General features: G+C 42.6%; 2 protein-coding genes and 2 pseudogenes across 5 annotated transcripts in view; 2 read left to right on the top strand and 2 right to left on the bottom strand.

Moving 5' to 3' along the window:
- Positions 1-2826: 2826 nt before the first annotated feature.
- Positions 2827-2979, top strand: LOC129772257 (5.8S ribosomal RNA; annotated as a pseudogene).
- Positions 2980-3183: 204 nt separating this feature from the next.
- On the top strand, positions 3184-3336 carry LOC129772245 (5.8S ribosomal RNA; annotated as a pseudogene).
- A 4499-nt stretch (positions 3337-7835) lies between these two features.
- LOC129765302 (TLC domain-containing protein 3A) overlaps positions 7836-20582 on the bottom strand; it is a 40390-nt gene continuing 27643 nt past the window's right edge. For both annotated transcript variants that reach the window (XM_055765461.1, XM_055765462.1), the window contains exons 5-6: positions 9429-9527; positions 7836-9369 (exon numbers count right to left, since the gene is read on the bottom strand). In XM_055765461.1, the coding sequence (XP_055621436.1) occupies positions 9250-9369; positions 9429-9527 (219 nt within the window). In that variant the 3' untranslated portion in view covers positions 7836-9249. The remainder of the gene's footprint in view (positions 9370-9428; positions 9528-20582) is intronic.
- LOC129765301 (uncharacterized) lies at positions 15351-19646 on the bottom strand. Of its 3 annotated transcripts, XM_055765458.1 has the most exons (3): positions 16474-19646; positions 16329-16379; positions 15351-16269 (listed from the first exon to the last, which is right to left on the bottom strand). In XM_055765458.1, the coding sequence occupies exon 1, from the start codon at positions 19644-19646 to the stop codon at positions 17616-17618; it is 2031 nt and encodes a 676-aa protein (XP_055621433.1). In that variant the 3' UTR covers positions 15351-16269; positions 16329-16379; positions 16474-17615. The 3 variants fall into 3 exon arrangements, with proteins under 3 accessions (XP_055621433.1, XP_055621434.1, XP_055621432.1); XM_055765459.1 differs by having other exon boundaries at positions 15351-16107; positions 16168-19646; XM_055765457.1 differs by having other exon boundaries at positions 15352-16269; positions 16329-19646.

The raw sequence follows: 20582 nt of genomic DNA, 5'->3' as shown, positions 1-20582 counted from the left end.
AGACCCGGCGTTATAGATCTCATCTGTTGGACTAGGTGCGGTGTCTCGTACTTCGCATGTGCGCATGTGAACGTACAGATGCCCCCTGGCGAGTCCCCATACTAGTGAGATGGGATTGGAAGGAAAGGGTTGATCGTCTCGGTCTTTGGATCGATGATGGGATTCCCATTCCTTACTGCACTAAAGGTATTACTACTTGGATGAAGGGCCGGGGCCTTCGAACTTTCATCCTATTGTAGGGGCCATACCTTGCAGTGTGTGCGCGGCTCGAAACTACTAGACCCGGCGTTATAGATCTCATCTGTTGGACTAGGTGCGGTGTCTCGTACTTCGCATGTGCGCATGTGAACGTACAGATGCCCCCTGGCGAGTCCCCATACTAGTGAGATGGGATTGGAAGGAAAGGGTTGATCGTCTCGGTCTTTGGATCGATGATGGGATTCCCATTCCTTACTGCACTAAAGGTATTACTACTTGGATGAAGGGCCGGGGCCTTCGAACTTTCATCCTATTGTAGGGGCCATACCTTGCAGTGTGTGCGCGGCTCGAAACTACTAGACCCGGCGTTATAGATCTCATCTGTTGGACTAGGTGCGGTGTCTCGTACTTCGCATGTGCGCATGTGAACGTACAGATGCCCCCTGGCGAGTCCCCATACTAGTGAGATGGGATTGGAAGGAAAGGGTTGATCGTCTCGGTCTTTGGATCGATGATGGGATTCCCATTCCTTACTGCACTAAAGGTATTACTACTTGGATGAAGGGCCGGGGCCTTCGAACTTTCATCCTATTGTAGGGGCCATACCTTGCAGTGTGTGCGCGGCTCGAAACTACTAGACCCGGCGTTATAGATCTCATCTGTTGGACTAGGTGCGGTGTCTCGTACTTCGCATGTGCGCATGTGAACGTACAGATGCCCCCTGGCGAGTCCCCATACTAGTGAGATGGGATTGGAAGGAAAGGGTTGATCGTCTCGGTCTTTGGATCGATGATGGGATTCCCATTCCTTACTGCACTAAAGGTATTACTACTTGGATGAAGGGCCGGGGCCTTCGAACTTTCATCCTATTGTAGGGGCCATACCTTGCAGTGTGTGCGCGGCTCGAAACTACTAGACCCGGCGTTATAGATCTCATCTGTTGGACTAGGTGCGGTGTCTCGTACTTCGCATGTGCGCATGTGAACGTACAGATGCCCCCTGGCGAGTCCCCATACTAGTGAGATGGGATTGGAAGGAAAGGGTTGATCGTCTCGGTCTTTGGATCGATGATGGGATTCCCATTCCTTACTGCACTAAAGGTATTACTACTTGGATGAAGGGCCGGGGCCTTCGAACTTTCATCCTATTGTAGGGGCCATACCTTGCAGTGTGTGCGCGGCTCGAAACTACTAGACCCGGCGTTATAGATCTCATCTGTTGGACTAGGTGCGGTGTCTCGTACTTCGCATGTGCGCATGTGAACGTACAGATGCCCCCTGGCGAGTCCCCATACTAGTGAGATGGGATTGGAAGGAAAGGGTTGATCGTCTCGGTCTTTGGATCGATGATGGGATTCCCATTCCTTACTGCACTAAAGGTATTACTACTTGGATGAAGGGCCGGGGCCTTCGAACTTTCATCCTATTGTAGGGGCCATACCTTGCAGTGTGTGCGCGGCTCGAAACTACTAGACCCGGCGTTATAGATCTCATCTGTTGGACTAGGTGCGGTGTCTCGTACTTCGCATGTGCGCATGTGAACGTACAGATGCCCCCTGGCGAGTCCCCATACTAGTGAGATGGGATTGGAAGGAAAGGGTTGATCGTCTCGGTCTTTGGATCGATGATGGGATTCCCATTCCTTACTGCACTAAAGGTATTACTACTTGGATGAAGGGCCGGGGCCTTCGAACTTTCATCCTATTGTAGGGGCCATACCTTGCAGTGTGTGCGCGGCTCGAAACTACTAGACCCGGCGTTATAGATCTCATCTGTTGGACTAGGTGCGGTGTCTCGTACTTCGCATGTGCGCATGTGAACGTACAGATGCCCCCTGGCGAGTCCCCATACTAGTGAGATGGGATTGGAAGGAAAGGGTTGATCGTCTCGGTCTTTGGATCGATGATGGGATTCCCATTCCTTACTGCACTAAAGGTATTACTACTTGGATGAAGGGCCGGGGCCTTCGAACTTTCATCCTATTGTAGGGGCCATACCTTGCAGTGTGTGCGCGGCTCGAAACTACTAGACCCGGCGTTATAGATCTCATCTGTTGGACTAGGTGCGGTGTCTCGTACTTCGCATGTGCGCATGTGAACGTACAGATGCCCCCTGGCGAGTCCCCATACTAGTGAGCTAAAGGTTAAGCCGATCACACGGTCTTTGGACGAATGATGACAAAAATACGTCCCAAGTGATGAAACCGGCGTGATGTTCATTCTGCAAGTGCGATGGGTTCTAAGAACCCAGGAGTGGCCTGTACATCGTATGTTTACATGCGAACGTACTCTCCAAGTGTGTGTTTCAAATTTCAACCCGTGTTTCAATTTCAGAATGTGAACTGCAGGACACATGAACACCGACAAGTTGAACGCATATTGCACATCGTACAATCATTGTGCGATGTACACATTTTTGAGTGCCGCCTATATTTACCAATTTAACTATATGCGCTGCTTAGGTAGCGCATATGCGTAATGGTGTTTTTCGGCCTTCAGTGGTGGAAAAACATTGAAGATAGTCAAACGTGCGAAGGCCCCGGCGCACGGCTTGATGAACACACGTCCCAAGATGAAAGTCTTTGTGTGTTCCATCTTCTCCATACATGAGATTGTTCTTATAGGCCTCAAATGATGTGTGACTACACTCGGCTCGTGGATCGATGAAGACCGCAGCAAATTGCGCGTCAGAATGTGAACTGCAGGACACATGAACACCGACAAGTTGAACGCATATTGCACATCGTACAATCATTGTGCGATGTACACATTTTTGAGTGCCGCCTATATTTACCAATTTAACTATATGCGCTGCTTAGGTAGCGCATATGCGTAATGGTGTTTTTCGGCCTTCAGTGGTGGAAAAACATTGAAGATAGTCAAACGTGCGAAGGCCCCGGCGCACGGCTTGATGAACACACGTCCCAAGATGAAAGTCTTTGTGTGTTCCATCTTCTCCATACATGAGATTGTTCTTATAGGCCTCAAATGATGTGTGACTACACTCGGCTCGTGGATCGATGAAGACCGCAGCAAATTGCGCGTCAGAATGTGAACTGCAGGACACATGAACACCGACAAGTTGAACGCATATTGCACATCGTACAATCATTGTGCGATGTACACATTTTTGAGTGCCGCCTATATTTACCAATTTAACTATATGCGCTGCTTAGGTAGCGTATATGCGTAATGGTGTTTTTCGGCCTTCGGTGGTGGAAAAACATTGAAGATAGTCAAACGTGCGAAGGCCCCGGCGCACGGCTTGATGAACACACGTCCCAAGATGAAAGTCTTTGTGTGTTCCATCTTCTCCATACATGAGATTGTTCTTATAGGCCTCAAATGATGTGTGACTGGATTCCCTGAGTAGCTGCGAGCGAAAAGGGATGAGCCCAGCACGTAGAGGTGGTGCGCGTTTGCGTGTCCACCGTGTTGCGTGGCATCTGGACACCTGAGACCTCCTACAAACGATAGGTTTACAGGCTGGGAGTTGCGAGTTGCAGAGAGGTGTACACTTCGATCCTCTCAGACTACCCATGCTTGAAGGTTGGCCTTGTACGTGTACGGTTGTTGTGTTTGAAAGAGAAGTCCTACTGTAGCTTAGTGCTGCATGTGGTGACTTCTCTTTTTTTTATTTAAACATTTTCGGGCACTTGAAGGTCCATGCCGAGTGTCGGAGATAGGCATGTGGATGGGGTACGTGTACGGTTGTTGTGGTTAGAAGAGAAGTCCTACTGCAGCTTAGTGCTGCATGTGGTGACTTCTCTTTTTTTCATTAAAAAATTTTCGGATGCCTGAAGGCATGTGGATGGGTCACATTCGACTGCAACGTGGTGCGTGAGCGATGATATGTGCGGGTAGTCACACTGATCGCGCATAGGATGGCTTCTATTGATTTGTTTCAAAAGAACCTTCCTCGAGGTGCACGAACTTTCTCAACACTTGAGATGCCTTATGCTAGACATAAGATAGGCATGTGGATGGGTCACATTCGACTGCAACGTGGTGCGTGAGCGATGATATGTGCGGGTAGTCACACTGATCGCGCATAGGATGGCTTCTATTGATTTGTTTCAAAAGAACCTTCCTCGAGGTGCACGAACTTTCTCAACACTTGAGATGCCTTATGCTAGACATAAGATAGGCATGTGGATGGGTCACATTCGACTGCAACGTGGTGCGTGAGCGATGATATGTGCGGGTAGTCACACTGATCGCGCATAGGATGGCTTCTATTGATTTGTTTCAAAAGAACCTTCCTCGAGGTGCACGAACTTTCTCAACACTTGAGATGCCTTATGCTAGACATAAGATAGGCATGTGGATGGGTCACATTCGACTGCAACGTGGTGCGTGAGCGATGATATGTGCGGGTAGTCACACTGATCGCGCATAGGATGGCTTCTATTGATTTGTTTCAAAAGAACCTTCCTCGAGGTGCACGAACTTTCTCAACACTTGAGATGCCTTATGCTAGACATAAGATAGGCATGTGGATGGGTCACATTCGACTGCAACGTGGTGCGTGAGCGATGATATGTGCGGGTAGTCACACTGATCGCGCATAGGATGGCTTCTATTGATTTGTTTCAAAAGAACCTTCCTCGAGGTGCACGAACTTTCTCAACACTTGAGATGCCTTATGCTAGACATAAGATAGGCATGTGGATGGGTCACATTCGACTGCAACGTGGTGCGTGAGCGATGATATGTGCGGGTAGTCACACTGATCGCGCATAGGATGGCTTCTATTGATTTGTTTCAAAAGAACCTTCCTCGAGGTGCACGAACTTTCTCAACACTTGAGATGCCTTATGCTAGACATAAGATAGGCATGTGGATGGGTCACATTCGACTGCAACGGTGTGCGTGAGCGATGATATGTGCGGGTAGTCACACTGATCGCGCATAGGATGGCTTCTATTGATTTGTTTCAAAAGAACCTTCCTCGAGGTGCACGAACTTTCTCAACACTTGAGATGCCTTATGCTAGACATAAGATAGGCATGTGGATGGGTCGTATTCGACTGTAACACGGTGCGTGAGCGATGATAGGTATGGGTGGACATATCATTCGCGTGTAGGATAGTAGATGCTGAGCAAATCATAAACTTTTGAAACAGCCCAATATATTAACTTTCGTTCCCAGATGGAAGACGACTCTTCTTCTCGCTCTGAGCTTGATTTTTCTCGCTGTGGCTGTCATATTGTAAAAGATAGAATTGCTTCTCTGGATTGGGACCACATATTTGACCATACATCAGTTGACAAGCCCGTATCTATATTCTATCGAAATTTGGATGATATTATTAGAGAAACAGTTCCGTTGAGGTTGAGCTTGAACTTGGGTAGACGGTACACTTCGTAGTTGTTCTCTGTGATTGACATGAACCAGCGAAATTGCACAAAGAACACACCGAATGACGCTTGGGAGTAGCAAACCATTCTCATTGTACATGTTTCGGTGATTCGAACTTTAAATGGTCAATAACGACGCCGGCCACGTCCTTACAGTATCCAGGGGGAAGGGAAGGAATGTTAGTATGATATTAAGCCATCCGAAGGCCAAAATGGTCGCCTCTATAGCGTGGTTCCCTAGCGTTTATCAAGGAAGGGATAGTTGTTAGTGGGGGAGGGTAAAATCAGGATTCACTATGGTGAGTGATGTGATTAGGAGTTTTCCATTTCTTTCTTTCCATAATAACCATGGACAACAGCTATTACAATCGTCCTCCTTAGGAGCTTTGGACCCTCTGCTCTGGTTCTCAATAGTTTCATGTGCTTTTTCGGGCATGCTACTATAGAGATCCGTCATTCGCAGGCGGAGTTATTAGAGAAACAGTTCCGTTAAATGCCTGAAGGTCCGGCGTTCTAGAAATTTCAATCAACCCTGCTGGACTCCCTGGTGACTGGAAATGGCATTCTAGAAATTCCAATCAACCCTGGTGGACTCCCTGGTGACTGGAAATGGCGTTGTAGAAATTCCAATCAACCCTGGTGGACTCTAAAGCTTCAAAATTTCCGCAATCGGCTGCGAAAGCGATAATACGATTTCTATACAACAAAAACCCAATGCGCAGAAGAGAAATGCATGGGACTGAAGAAAAATACAAAACAATGCAGTTTGAAAGCTTCCGCAAGTACATAAATACTCTTCAAAGCACATTCAAGCAAAATCCGTCATCTTTCTGGAGTTTCGTACGAAACCGGAAGAACTTGTCACGAATTCCAGGCAAACTAATTTATCTATCCATTTCCATGGCGACACTTTCTTCTGTCAATCTCTTTGTGATTTTTTCCAAAACGTGTATGAAAGCAATTCACCCAAACCATCAGGCCAGTACATTGACAGCTGCCATCATACAATCTCCGGTTGCCAGCACTTGCGTTTGATGAAGATGTGATTCATAAAGCAATCAGTTCAGTAGATGTAACGAAAGGACCTGTCCGGAACTTATTTCTCCGGTCTTTATCAAGAACTGTGCAGCGATGCTTGCCAGACCGGTTTCAATGATTTACAACCAATCTCTGCGTGAGGGTAGCTTTCCTGAGGCTTGGAAGCATGCGTTGATAACTCCTTCCCACAAGAAAAGCAGCTTTCATAATGTTGAAAACTATCGCCCTATATCTATCTCAAACTGCCTAGCAAAAGTACTCGAGAGTTTAGAGTCTGTGATTTCAGAGTTCCAACACGCTTTCGTTAAAAAACGCGCGAAAACCACGAACCTTATGACATCTATTCATATGGTGATCAACAGAATCGATAAGCGGCAACAATGCCATTTACGTCGATTTCTCCAAAGCTTTTGACAAGTTGTGGGGTACCTTGCTTTTCTGCAAATGGAACGAATCTTCTAACTTGTACATTCTTCATCACTTTAGGTCGTTTTAGGAGGTGTCCCTTCATAATAGTCCAGTAGTTTTATATTGGGTGCAGTTTCGGAATGTTTGGGGGGTCCGATCTTTCGGCACGAAATCGACATCATTCGCCTAATACCACTCTAGCACGTCCTTCGTGTAGTGGCATCGTCGGACGGTCGTGAGCCTTCAGGAGAGGGAGAAGCCGCATCTGGGGATTCTCTTCTAAATACACCTATCCATTCATGGTGCTTGCGGTAACGAAAGATATAATCCGTATTCTGTTCCTCGTCATGGTTTGGGAACTTCTGAATCTTAAACGTACGTAGTCCAGCTCGAGTTTTTGTATTCTGCACAAAAGTTTTACTCACATGCAATTTGTTAGCCTCATCTCGAACTGAGGCGTTCGGTTTCCGTTTATAGGCTCCAACCACGCGTATGTGATCGCTCTCGTAGAATATGACGACTTTTTTTGCGGATCTTCGCTTCAGATCAACAGTCAGACTGGAATAATTTCACCAATCTACCACACTATGAACAGATCTGTGCACTCATTGGAATGCAAATCCGTTCAACGAAGTATCTTAACTCTTTCATTTCCATATTAGTAGAATCGTCTATAAGTGTAGAATGAAGTCCCTTTAAGCAGTCTGTATAACCATGATAAAGATCTTGAGGGCAAAAATTTTCGACATTAAATAGAACGCGCCGTGAATTGGCGCATGTGCCCGATCATTTAGTGAGCTATGTTTTCGGTTTGAAGTACGAAAAATATACATTTTTCATTAAAGATTGTTTATTGCCGTATTATGGCATTCTCAAACCTTTTATAAACGTTATCTTTTCCATTCTCCTTATTGTATGCTTTTCTGAACATATGTATATTGCAACAAAAATAGTTCAAATATATTTTTCAATAACATTTAACGGTCACGTGCTTTTTGATTATATCTGTATACATTTTTGTAGTTTTATGACGATAAATTTACTGTTTCCATGAAAAACCGTTCGTCGTTCTTGTGTTCGGAAAAATAATTTTGAACCCATCCATCCATTGGGCGATTCTGTAGCTATCGGAATATTTCAGTATCAGAAATCGGAAAGTAGTGATAAATTTAAGTCAAATCAATTATGTGTTCTACATGTATAGTGAAATAATACTGAAAAAATACAACGTTGCTAGTCTTGGAAATACGTGACTTTTTAGTGCCCCACTGTTGCCCTAAAAGTGCGATACTTTGGCCGATAAGACAATAGACATTGAAAATATATTTAATTTTTTTTTCGTTCAGAGGTCGATCATCATTCGTATTCAACTAGGTTCATCCTAATGACATCGTTTATGGGTTTATGAGGGCATAATTTCGTTATCCTGTTTCCTGTTGATGAAGTCAATAAGTAATCTACCAAATAATTCAAGCTAATCTTTAGTTTTCCGGGACTGAGCATAGCTATTAAAAATGAAGAAAGAAAATAAAGTTAAAAGTTAACGAGCATGAATCTTTGATTCACAACTATTAGTCATGCTACACAACAGTTTACAAACATCTGTCATATAGTTAGGGATTCCCATCTGGGAACAGGAGCTCCATTCAACCGACGATTCGAACTGAAATTAAGGAACGACAAAGCAAAACGTGGTTGATTGAAAATTGTAGGTTCCGAAACGAATTTCTCCTTTGTTTCTCACTTTTATAACTACAAGCAACGTATTTTTTCTGATGGGATTAGATTGGAAATATTTCAGTTCGTTTTTTTCGTTATAATCTACTACATCACGGGTAACCAATATGTTCTTATCACTAATTAAACCGACAAAAATGTAAAACTCCTATAATAGTCCATTAGTTTGAACTTTAACGATGAATATGCTAGAAAAACATCCTTTGATGGGAAGGCCCGAGCATGTTCCATTAGCCTTGTCTTTAACATACATTCTAGTGTGGAAGATTCTCAACAGCGCACAAATGTGCCTAATTTTATGACTAGTAAATTGAGAAAATCCTCAAACACTAATCAAGCTCACACATACCAGCTATTCCATGTTGTTCTATCATGATCCAACGCTAGATCGATTCACTAAAAGTCGACCATGCTATAGTTTCGCTGTACATGATGTACGAAAAATAAACAGCTTGTAAAAAATGAATGAATATAACAAGTAAAACTTTTATCCTTCCACAAAATAATGTTTACATCAATGATCTTATTTCGCTATCTTTGGATTGTGACGGTTTTATGCCGGTAGTATTACTTGTTGAACCATTTGAAGTGGCATCAATCTTGGTAGTCTTTTTGTTGCGGAAGAAAACCTACAATTGTTTCAGAAATAATTAAATCGAAATTTGAAAATACTACTGAGTAGTAATACTTTGATTGCTCCTCTAACCATCAACCGGAACCAATATAGTTGTGGTATGAATAATGCAAAAATGCTTATTTTACATCCTCGTGGAAGTCGCCATAGCGCCTGAAACGAAATGTACAGTGTATCAGTAAGATATTAAATTTTCAATACAGTAGAACCCCGATTATCCGCGGTCCCATGGTAAATCTATAGGCCTTTCATAAATTTGTCAGTGAGTGGTAGGCTCAAGCTCTTTTGTTTTGTTCATAGCTTACACATTGTGCCTGATCACGAACGTCACTTCACGGTGAAAACGAAATGAAGTGCATATAACCTTCCATACAAATCATTTCGTTTTCACCGTGAAGTGACATTCGTGATCAAGCCCATTATCTGGCCACTGGTGTACACGGCCTTACAGTTCAGTTTTTTGTATTTATGAAACATTGGTTTCATGCCGAAATATTTTTTATTACGTGATTGCAGCCCTTTATTGCTAGGATGACCAAATAGTTCAAGATTGGAAACAGGACACGCAAGCAAAAAAAAAACAAAAAGACATATTTGTTAAAAATTAAAGGAGGTAGTGTTCAAGATTCTGGTCGGGGGAATTTTTCGTCAAAGAAATTTCCTCCGACTTGCACTGTGTTCACGCGTATTCTAGAGCTTGCCACTCAGAATGCATTCAAGGCGTGTTATTTGGCATAGAAATCTCAACTAAGTACTAATAAAAATGACGCAAGTAATACTACGTTGAGACGGCGAAGTTCCTCTAGGAACGTTAGTGCCATTGAAGAAGAAGAAGAAGAAGAAGTGTTCAAGATATGACCGCATTGTTGACGTAGAACTACGATGTTATTTTACTCAAGTTGCTTGTTTATAACTTCGGATATGATCTTGGAATGCTGCAATTTTAGAAATAACTGTTCAGTAGAATGGTCGTCCTCCAATCTGTTTTATATCAATGCATTGAAAATTTTACGCTATTCCGGTGGCTTTTATCGCAATTGGCATACACTCGGCTACAGACGATTATATACTTGTTGCACCAGCACCATTATTCCATAGCTTATGACTACACCAATCCATCTTTGGTACCGCATGGAAACAACAATTTCAATGCTACATGTCATCAGTAGAATCGCACCTCAAGACAACGTTCGTACCAACCAACGTAAATCAACCAGCACCAAACAAGCGTTCAGCATAGCATGCATACAGAGCCATACATTGGTGGCTTGAAGTGACTAAATATATAAACACTTCTCACCATTTTGCTCTATTCTCAGAAGAAACGATTTCTGTTAATATAACCGGTCTCAAAACTAGTGCAATACTTTCTCATGCTCGAGATAAGCGCAGCTTAGTGGAGAAAGTTTTGCTACCGGCGAGCAAAGCCCATACAACATACAAAATTTCAGAACGACATTTATTTCCTTGATGACTTAATAAACCAAATAAACTCTCTGCTAATCTTAATAACTTCGAAAATAGTCGCATTGCTTCATTGTGATCACTGCACTGTCATTAGCACTGTCATCTTCGTTGAAGGCAATTCTGCGATTGGAATGCGAACCCAAATAAAGTGCGATACACATACAACGTCACCGTCACCGTTCCGTCAATTATTCTTTTGTACTATATATTGTATGATATCAAAAAATTTAGATATTTATTGTGCAACGCTTACAATATTGCATGATCTATGTGTGACGTTGTGCAATATGGTGTCAGTTAATGTCAAAGCTCATGTTTACATTTACATCGTCTCGGGTGTAAAGTAAGTGTTATCCTAAAAATTCCACAGACTGTTTTTCGAGGACGCGTGTGTCGCGATGGCCATCAGAAACGCCGACGGGAATTTTATTCTCGAGTTTATTGAGACTAATCGTTCACATCCGGCATTGTGGGATATCAAGTGTCAGGTTCCAACAAGTACTTGCGATGAAATATTGAACGTCAGTAGCCAGTCTTGCACAATATTAAGGACCGACTTCAATATCATCCCCAAATGATTCAATTTAATTGCACAAATATGACTGTGACGCCATAATATTGTACTTCCGTGGACAACCTTCAATAGTAATGTCAATAAATTTATAATAGTATTGTGCGTGTATGGGGTGCTTTATGTTGCCGACGTCGAAGTTGCCGTTGATGGTTTATGTGAATACGATTTCCATGGATTGTTTTCATGTTTCGTTCTTTTATGTTGGCTTTACGATGACGGGTTGTTGTATGTGTACCTAGCGCAAATAATCCCCTTCCGCTATCTCCCCTTCTTGTTTATATTATCGCTGCTGCATAATTTGCACCATCAAACAATCGTCCATCATAACATTCAAAAGATAGACGATTGTTGCATCGCGACAGGAACAATGCATACCGGAGCAGATTCAAATGGGGTTTTAGCGTAGCGAAGATGAGCTATTTGTACGTACGGGTTATGACGCACGCATGTACGCATACAAAGCCATATATCGATAACTTGAAGCGACCAAATGTACATACACTTCTCTCCGTTTTGTGATCTTCTTAACATAGGCTCTTTCTGTTAATATGGCTGGTTCCGATTGGCGTAGCTGTAATCCTTTGTGGAGAGAATTTTACTGCTGGCATGCGAAACCAAACCACACACAAAATTCCAGAACAATGATGTTCTTTGTGAGCCGACGATAGCCCAGCTTGATGACTCCCCACACAATTGTGTAGCTCAGAAGCTTGATACAATGGCGTCAGTTTCATGCAATGATAGCAATGCAATGTTGATTGCACATCAGGGAGTGAGTAATTAAGTAGCGTCCACAGCTCAATCCGAAACGAAGACATGTATTGATGCAAAACAAGGAAGAACAAGCGATGTTCTTTGTTTCATATCTAGAACGATACTGAAAGTTCAAACTTTAAACTTTTGCAGTTAATTCGTCTCTAGGCCCTTGTGAAAAAACTCTACTGCATTACTCCTCCTTAACTTGTCTGGCCTCAGCGAGATCCAGGCAAATATTCCACGTTGCTCGTCGATAAGTTGTTCGTTATTGACGCAACGGGTAGGTAAGCTCACAAAGCAGAACAAATGTATGGGAAAATGGAAATCATTCAATTTTTGAATTTCCGCATTTTTCCTGCATGATTTCACGAAATTCCCGACTCTCAAAAATTAAAATTCATTAATATTGTGTCATTAGTTAAAAATTGATTTTTGAAATAATATTTTACCTTCATTGAAAAAATATTTTCATTTTATTGTTTCCAAGTTCCGCATGTGACAAGACATTGAACGGTGTGTATCTCAACAACAAATTTTGGCTTCAATATTGGATTCAGGAGATTGTTTCTGAAATATATGCACCTGGAACTTGAAGCGTTTTCAAACGTATCAGATCCACCTCAATTCTACTTACTCAGAATTCAAAAAGTTTCATTCATGAAAATAACTGACCAGAACCTCATTGATCAGATCTAAACATATTTCGAGCATATCCCAGATACCCTCTATGATCAGATCCAAAGTTGAACCAAAAATCCATAATGAAATTACACAGAAAACCTATCTTGTTAAAAAAAAGCCGAACAAAAATGCTCAGCAAGAATAGGAGCCTATGATACGAGATGAAGTAACATTTTCTAATAACCCTGAATCTAACTCCTTTTCTTTAAAATGCGTCCAATTTTCAGAGCTTTGATTTATTTTTAAGGACTTGTTTCGACCCGTATGCTGGATCTACATTTCAACTATCAACTACTATTTTTTCGAAGATACGAATGTTTCTTCTGACCATAAGAAAATAATAAGAGAAAATAAAGTGAATTAGTCGTATTCTGTTTATTAAGCATTATTACGAATCCAGTTCAACTTTCGAAGCTTTTTGAGCATTTTAATTTTCTTGTCCATCAAGGCTGCATCTCTCTGGGCATCAGCCAACATCGTAATTTTTCTAGCCTCAAGTTCCTTCGCTTCTTTTTCTGCTTTCCGTTTCGTTCCCCAACGATTTATTTTTCGTCTTCTTCAGTTTGCTTCGCTTTTAAGGACTCCACCACTGCCGTAATCTCGCAAAGTGACGCAAGCGCCAGAGGTAAGAATTTTCAGTACGAGACTTTTTGTAAAATTGTTTGTATAATAAGCATACGCGTACATTACGAAAATCTGATCTGTACAAAATGTGTATTGTTGATGGAAAAACATTGCCATCGGCTTGATTTTTGAAAAAAATCAGTTTTATTTGAGCTATGCCACCAACGCCAGTTTGTTGTGGAAACAGCAAATTTGAATCGCTGTTTCCACAACCGATTGTCGTTCATCCATCAAAGTATGTGAGAATCTGTTTCCAATTATTTTCTCCAACATGCTGCCGTTGAGCGAAGCATCAGGAAGAAAAATTCACACATTTTCCCAACTTTGTAGCATGCGTCGAACAGGTTAATGTAGCTGAGAACCCAATTGTATTAATTATGGACAGCACCGATTTTTTCGAATTCAAAATGCAATTGAAACCATCCGTGTTAAATAACATAACGCCGTCCGAAATTATCCGAAGTAAAACCGATACAGTTTACACGAGGATGTTTTGAGTTTTGTTACAAGATGCGTTTCGTTTCGTTTGGAGCATTGAGAAGAGTGCAGCTTTTCACCAAATTCGACATTTACCCTTCAATCAACACTCAGCTTCAATTTATCCAAAAGAGGAATTGAACAGGCGAGGAAAGTAAACATCGCCAAGAAGCTTTGTCCCTTGATGCCTGAAGAAAAAAGACACTACATATTAGAGAATCCTTGTAATCAACAATTAAATTGATGAGTTTGAACTATTTAGTTCTAATCTTTATGAGCTATATGTGAAAACAGCAAAACACTTTAATCTAGGATATCCTTTACTTTAAGATGAGTTTGATTTTATGAATTTAAAGTACATGGTTTTGTGAGCTTTTTAGTACATCATTTGTAATTCTGAAACAAAATTGCTATTATAAAAGTAACATTATATGGGGATGGACTACTTTTGATTAAAATATTTGGCATGACAAACTTTTCGGAAAAGTGTTTTTTTACAAGAAAGAAGGCATGTGACTTTTATTATGCTAAACGTTCATTGTGGAAGATGTTGTTATGTGAAATTTGCTGTCCCTGCTCGTTCATCGTACTCTATCAGAACAGATAAAAAAATCACATCGCATCACTATCAAATTACGTCACAACATAGGGAAAATGGCGCTTGCGCCCCATCACAGTGGAAATGGCGCTTGCGCCACTCCGTTTTCAAGCTTTTACGGGGTTATTTTTCCACATTCTGGTGGTGAGACGCATTCATTTTTCGTGAGGACATCGACAAGAGAACATTGTTGCTGAGGGTGCTGGACAGCGAAGGATCGAGATCTGCCCTGAAACGCAGTTTGTTTGAAACTGTGAGGGAGCACAGAGAAGCCGATCCTTCAGGAGAAGAGAAGATGACCATCGAAGCAGCCGCCACACACACACATACACGCACGGAATTCTTTCCGTTTGGATGCCATTCAGCATCGAGAAAGATCCGGAAAATAATCGATCAGTTCCTCTGGGAATTTAAAAATACATTCATGTGAAAGGGTTTATTTGAATGTTTTCTATCCATGTAACACTGTGACCAAATATGTTTCAATCAAGTACTATTAACAGGTGGTTATCGAGTTAGCATTAACCACTGGGCTTCCAGTATCGAGGAAAATTTGGAAATATCTAACCGTTGCTGGAAAATAACCTGGCAGTTCCCCTTGGAATTGAAAATTACATTCAAGCGAAAGAGTTTATTTTAATGTTTTCTATCCATAAAATATCCATATAATACATTTGGGTTTGTGATTTGTTAATCAAGTACAGTTAGCAGGAAAGCTTCTGAAGATTATTCTTCAGAACAAGGTTTTTCGTATCCTATATTGGATGCATAAAACCTTGTGGCTCCAACGTAACGCTCTCGTTTTCTCGTCCCCCAAATATTCATTTATTTATTCATTCAGAATGGATTTAGATTCAACTTCAAACAAATGATCTCTAAATCAACGATAGTCCTACGTCACCCTTGCGGTTATACCATAGATATAACCCACTTCCTGTTTTTCTTCAAAAAATTTGTACTATCTGAATTATTCATCACAAAATATGAAAAAAAACTCATTTGTTTACTAGAAAATATTATATTTACTTGCTTACTTTATATCTAGATTTACTTACTACAATGTACATTAACATTTGCTAGCTTCGAATCACTCGTGTGTTTGATGATGCTTATACATAGTCATAGTAGATTGCGTACTATCATTCAATAACATCTTCGAGAGAAATTTCACACGCGGAAAAAATCTGTACCAATCTGTACTTTTTGACGAAAATCTGTAATCTGTACCGTACAGAATCTGCACCAAAAATAACAAAAAATCTGTACCTTTCCAGATAAATCTGTACGTCTGGCAACACTGGACTCCACGTATCTTGAGTGAACATTGCACCAGTAATGGATGAGTGATTTCGTTACGACAACACCTCCTGCATTTTTGGTTACATCGTACACGATTCTCTGCGCCTAAGACTTTTGCACTCTTTGTTGATAAAAATCCTCTCTTCAATGATGCATTGCCACGCGATAGAATCAGAACTTTTATCACAAGGTCAAATTTGGAAGTTCTTTCCTCGACTGAGCTATAAGTTCCATCCAAAAATTGTCCAATCTTTGATCTATTCGTTGATATGCAGATAATATAATTTTAGTAGAACGTTGAACTCAATTGGCCATACTCATTCCTTATTCTATCTGCACAAACATCAGGCAAATGTTTATGTTATCGAAGAAGATCCAAAACACGGTTTTTTTAGCGTGCTATTCCAGCAGCTTTAAAGCTGTAATTTATTAAGGCATGTTACATACATCTGATGGAATCAAATAATAAATTTCTTACATTTTCAGTGTTTCAGTTTCTCTTCTCGACTAACTCGGTTCTATTCTACTTCTGGGATGCAACAAAGGTGCAACGAGGTCCAAATGCAAACATATAGAAATTGAAATTTCCACCAATTTTCAGATGAATATTGTTTGTTACTTACTAATCTCGTCTTAGATTTTCTTTCACAGCTCAAAAACGGCAATAAACCTTATCTACGCTAACAAAATACTCCGATTTCTGATTTAAACAATCCGACTACGCTTCCAAACGATATCTATAACTCACTGATTATGACTTTTTTTCCATTTCCGTTACAAACGTCAGAGTGCCCGCGCGAGGGAATGGTCAGTGGATTCACTCCGATGCAGTGTGCCCAGTATCTACCGCAACATTCCCCGACCCGTGATCCACTTCCGTTTCCGATGCTTGATTCTCAGAACCGGCCGATCTTCCAACATCTAGAACCGCTAACTTCACAGCGGGTCTGGAAAATACTCCTCTCGCGGTTTGTACTTTTACCCGTCTAACTTGGCCATCCTTACCCGGGTAAGTCTCCAGAACACGTCCTCTTTCCCACCGATTTCGCTGGTCCTCGTCCATAATAATCACCAAATCTCCTGGTTCTAGCGGTTTCACTCGCTCGAACCATTTCGTTCGCCGCGTCAGCATTGGCAGGTACTCGCGAATCCACCTACGCCAAAATTCGTCTACCATATGTTGTGCTAGTTTCCAACTATCCCGTAATGCGCTTACGTTGTCGACTGGAGCAGTGATTGGTTGCTTTACCCCACTGGAACTATACAGCAGAAAGTGGTTCGGTGTTAGAGCCTCTTGTTCCTCTTTCTCCAAGGGAACGTAAGTCAACGGTCGTGAATTGATGACTCCTTCTGCCTCCAGCAATACAGTCTCCAATACTTCGTCACTTGGATGACGGGAATTGTTCGTTATAGCCTTCATAGCTACTTTAACCGACCTGACCATACGCTCCCATGGTCCCCCCATGTGTGGAGCAGCGGGAACGTTGAAGTACCACTTAGTGTGGGCGTTCGTAAATGTTGAAGCACAATCTCTGTTAATCTGTTGCACGCGTTTCTCTCTTCCGACAACAGCCGATTTGCGCCAACAAAGTTGGTCCCGTTGTCACTATATACTTCCAATGGTGCTCCACGCCTCACCACGAACCTCCTAAAGGCCATTACGCATGAGATCGTAGACAAACCGTGACAAACCTCCAGATGAATCGCACGTATTGTGAGACAGGTGAACAAACACACCCATCTCTTGACTACACTCCTTCCAACTTTAACCTCCAGAGGCCCGAAGTAGTCGACGCCTCTTAGTGAACGGACGTATGAACGGTGTTAATCGTACTTTGGGGAGTGGTGACATCAATGGGGGAGCAGGTACCGCTTTCCTGATCATGCACAACTGGCAACTTCGACTTACTTTCCAAACGAGGGAGCGAAGACTTTGTATGAAAAACTTTTGCCTTATTTCATTACAAACGGTTTCCCCGTTTGCGTGAAGGAACTTTTTATGGTAGCTGTCGACTATCAGCATGGTAACCCTGTGTGTCTTTGGAAGAACTATAGGGTACCTGGCTGAGTACGGGATCAGTGAAGCACCCTCTGTACGACCGCTGACTCTTATAATACCCGCTTCATCCAAGAACGGTACTAACGGATATAGAGAACTAGATTTTACTAATGCCATTCTTTTTTGCAAACATTCTATTTCACTGGAATATGCTTGAGTTTGAGCCTGACGCAATAATGCACCTTCTGCTTTGATGAGTTCATCCTTACTGAGGTATGTACTGTCGTCTCTGATGATCTTCTTGCCGACTGATGCCACTTTGAAGACGTAAGCCATTGTACGCAGAAGACGATGCCAGTTCGAAAAACGCTCAACATCTATTACTGCTTCCGCAATATCCGAATGGTGCAGAACAACTTCACGCAGTTCTTCTGTTGTTTCATGTAAGGTACCTTTGGATTCCTTAGGCCAATGCTCCTCAGATTCATTCAGGAAGGTTGGACCCTGAAACCAGCGGCAACTTGGGTTGAAATTTGGTCCGGAACCCCATTTGGTGGCATCATCAGCCACGTTGAGTTTTTTCGGTATGTGCCGCCATTCGTCCATCCTGGTGATCGATAGGATTTCACCGACTCGGAACGATACGAACTGGTGATACTTCCGAGATTCTGAACGAAGCCACGCCAGTACTGTCGCTGAATCTGTCCATAAGATGCGCTTGCTAATGTTGAGTGTGAGGGCCGAACAAACCATCTGCATTAGTCGAGCTCCCATCATTGCTGCCTGCAGCTCTAGCCTCGGAAAGGAGAGCGGCTTCAAGGGTGCAACTTTCGTCTTTGCGGCCAGGAATGAACATCGTCCGCCGTAGTCGTTAGGAACTCTGATATATGCAACACATGCGTATGCCTCTTCACTGGCGTCAGTCAAAACATGAATTTCTACTTCTCTAAACTTCCATAGATCGTTATCACGAAAGAAGAATAGGGGAACTTGCACTTCGCTAATTTGGCTCGGCATTTTTGCCCACCGGAACCACTGGTCGACTAGATGTTCAGCTACTGGTTCGTCCCAGCCTGTGCCTGTGCGCCAAACCTCCTGCATCAGGACCTTTCCATGGATGACGAAATGAGCGAGAAAACCAAGTGGGTCGAAGATCTTCATTACGGTTCGAAGAATTTGCCTTTTTGTAGGTGCTGTTGCGTGATCAATTATCTGATGTACATCTACCGGCACTTGAAAGGTGAAAATATCCGCACCCGGGATCCACATCAGGCCGAGGACTCGATCGAATTCTTCCTGCTGGTCAAGCTTCATTGGTTTGCATAGCGTTCGATCCGCTTCTCCTAGTAATGAAATTACAGTCATTGAGTTCGACTGGAACTTAACTAGTTCGAAGCCAGCTGCCGCATGAATTGCTTTCACCTCTTGCATCAACCGTACCGCTTCATCGACCGTGTCTACACTGAAAAGACAGTCGTCGACATAGTGGTCGTCAATTATTATACTGACCGCTCTTGGGAAGGAATTAAAATACTGATGAGCATGTTTGATCTTGACGTACTGTGCTATAGACGGGGAGCACGTTGCACCAAATGTAGCGACGTCCACGACCCAGATTTGTACTGCTTCAGAAGGTTCGTCTCGCCATAAGAATCGTTGTGATTGTTTATCTTCTTCTCGCACCAATATTTGGTGAAACATCTCGCGGATGTCACCACACACCGCAATGTTTCTTTGACGAAAACGAAGTAAAACAGCAAATAAAGAGGTAAGAAAGTCTGGGCCTTTCATTAGCATATCGTTCAACGATATTCCGTTGACTTTCGCTGCGGCGTCCCATATTAGGCGGATTTTCTCGGGCTTCCTTGGGTTAGGCACCACCCCCAACGGGAGGTACCAGACCCTCCTTCGATCTGTCTGTTCGATTTCTTTCTTCGTTGCTCGATGGGCGTAACCCTTATCCGCGTAACCTTTGATCGCTCCTTACCTTCGCTCTAAGTTCTGGATCACGTTCTAATCGTTTCTCCAAACTGGCAAGCCTCTTCATTGCCATCGGGAAACTGTCCGGAAATATCGGTTTGTCCACTCTCCAAAGCAGACCCGTTTCGTACCGCTTACCCCTTTGAGTTGTTGTTCGTTCTAGGATCTCCATCGCGCGTTGATCTGATTCCGATTCTAGTCTTTTAGTAACTGCTGCTTCCTCTACGACGAAGAATCTCTTCATCGCGTCGTGTAGCTGTTCGTTACTCATATCACCAGTCATGTGAAAGTTCAATTCTTCAATGGAATTCCTACCGCCTTTACATCTTCCGTATATACACCATCCAAGTCGCGTCTTAGTTGCGACAGGGTCGCTACAACCTCCTTCTCGTGACTTAAGAGTGGTCAACAACCGAACATGCTCCAGTCCGATTATCATTCCGGGTCTGACGTCAGTGTAGTTATCGATGGGAAGACCTCGTAGATGAGGAAACACTTTCGACAACTGAATGTAATCCAGCGATTGATTTGGCAACCCTAGTTGGCGTACAGTTCGTACATTTTCTATAACAAATCTTTGTTTGAAGTCGACTCCAGCGATCTGCAGTGACACTCGCTGGGATGTTTTTTCATGACGTCCGATTTTTCCCGTCCAGCTTAGCCACAGCACATCCGGCTCTCCGGAAATTCCCAGCTGAGCCGCTAGCTCTTCTTCGAGCAGTGTAGAAGACGAACCCTCATCGAGAAACACGT

The sequence above is a fragment of the Toxorhynchites rutilus genome, chromosome 2, assembly GCF_029784135.1.
Source record: "Toxorhynchites rutilus septentrionalis strain SRP chromosome 2, ASM2978413v1, whole genome shotgun sequence".
Taxonomy (NCBI): Eukaryota; Metazoa; Arthropoda; class Insecta; order Diptera; family Culicidae; genus Toxorhynchites; species Toxorhynchites rutilus.
Note: the sequence above shows the minus strand (reverse complement) of the source record. Positions and strands in the feature narration are given on the sequence as shown.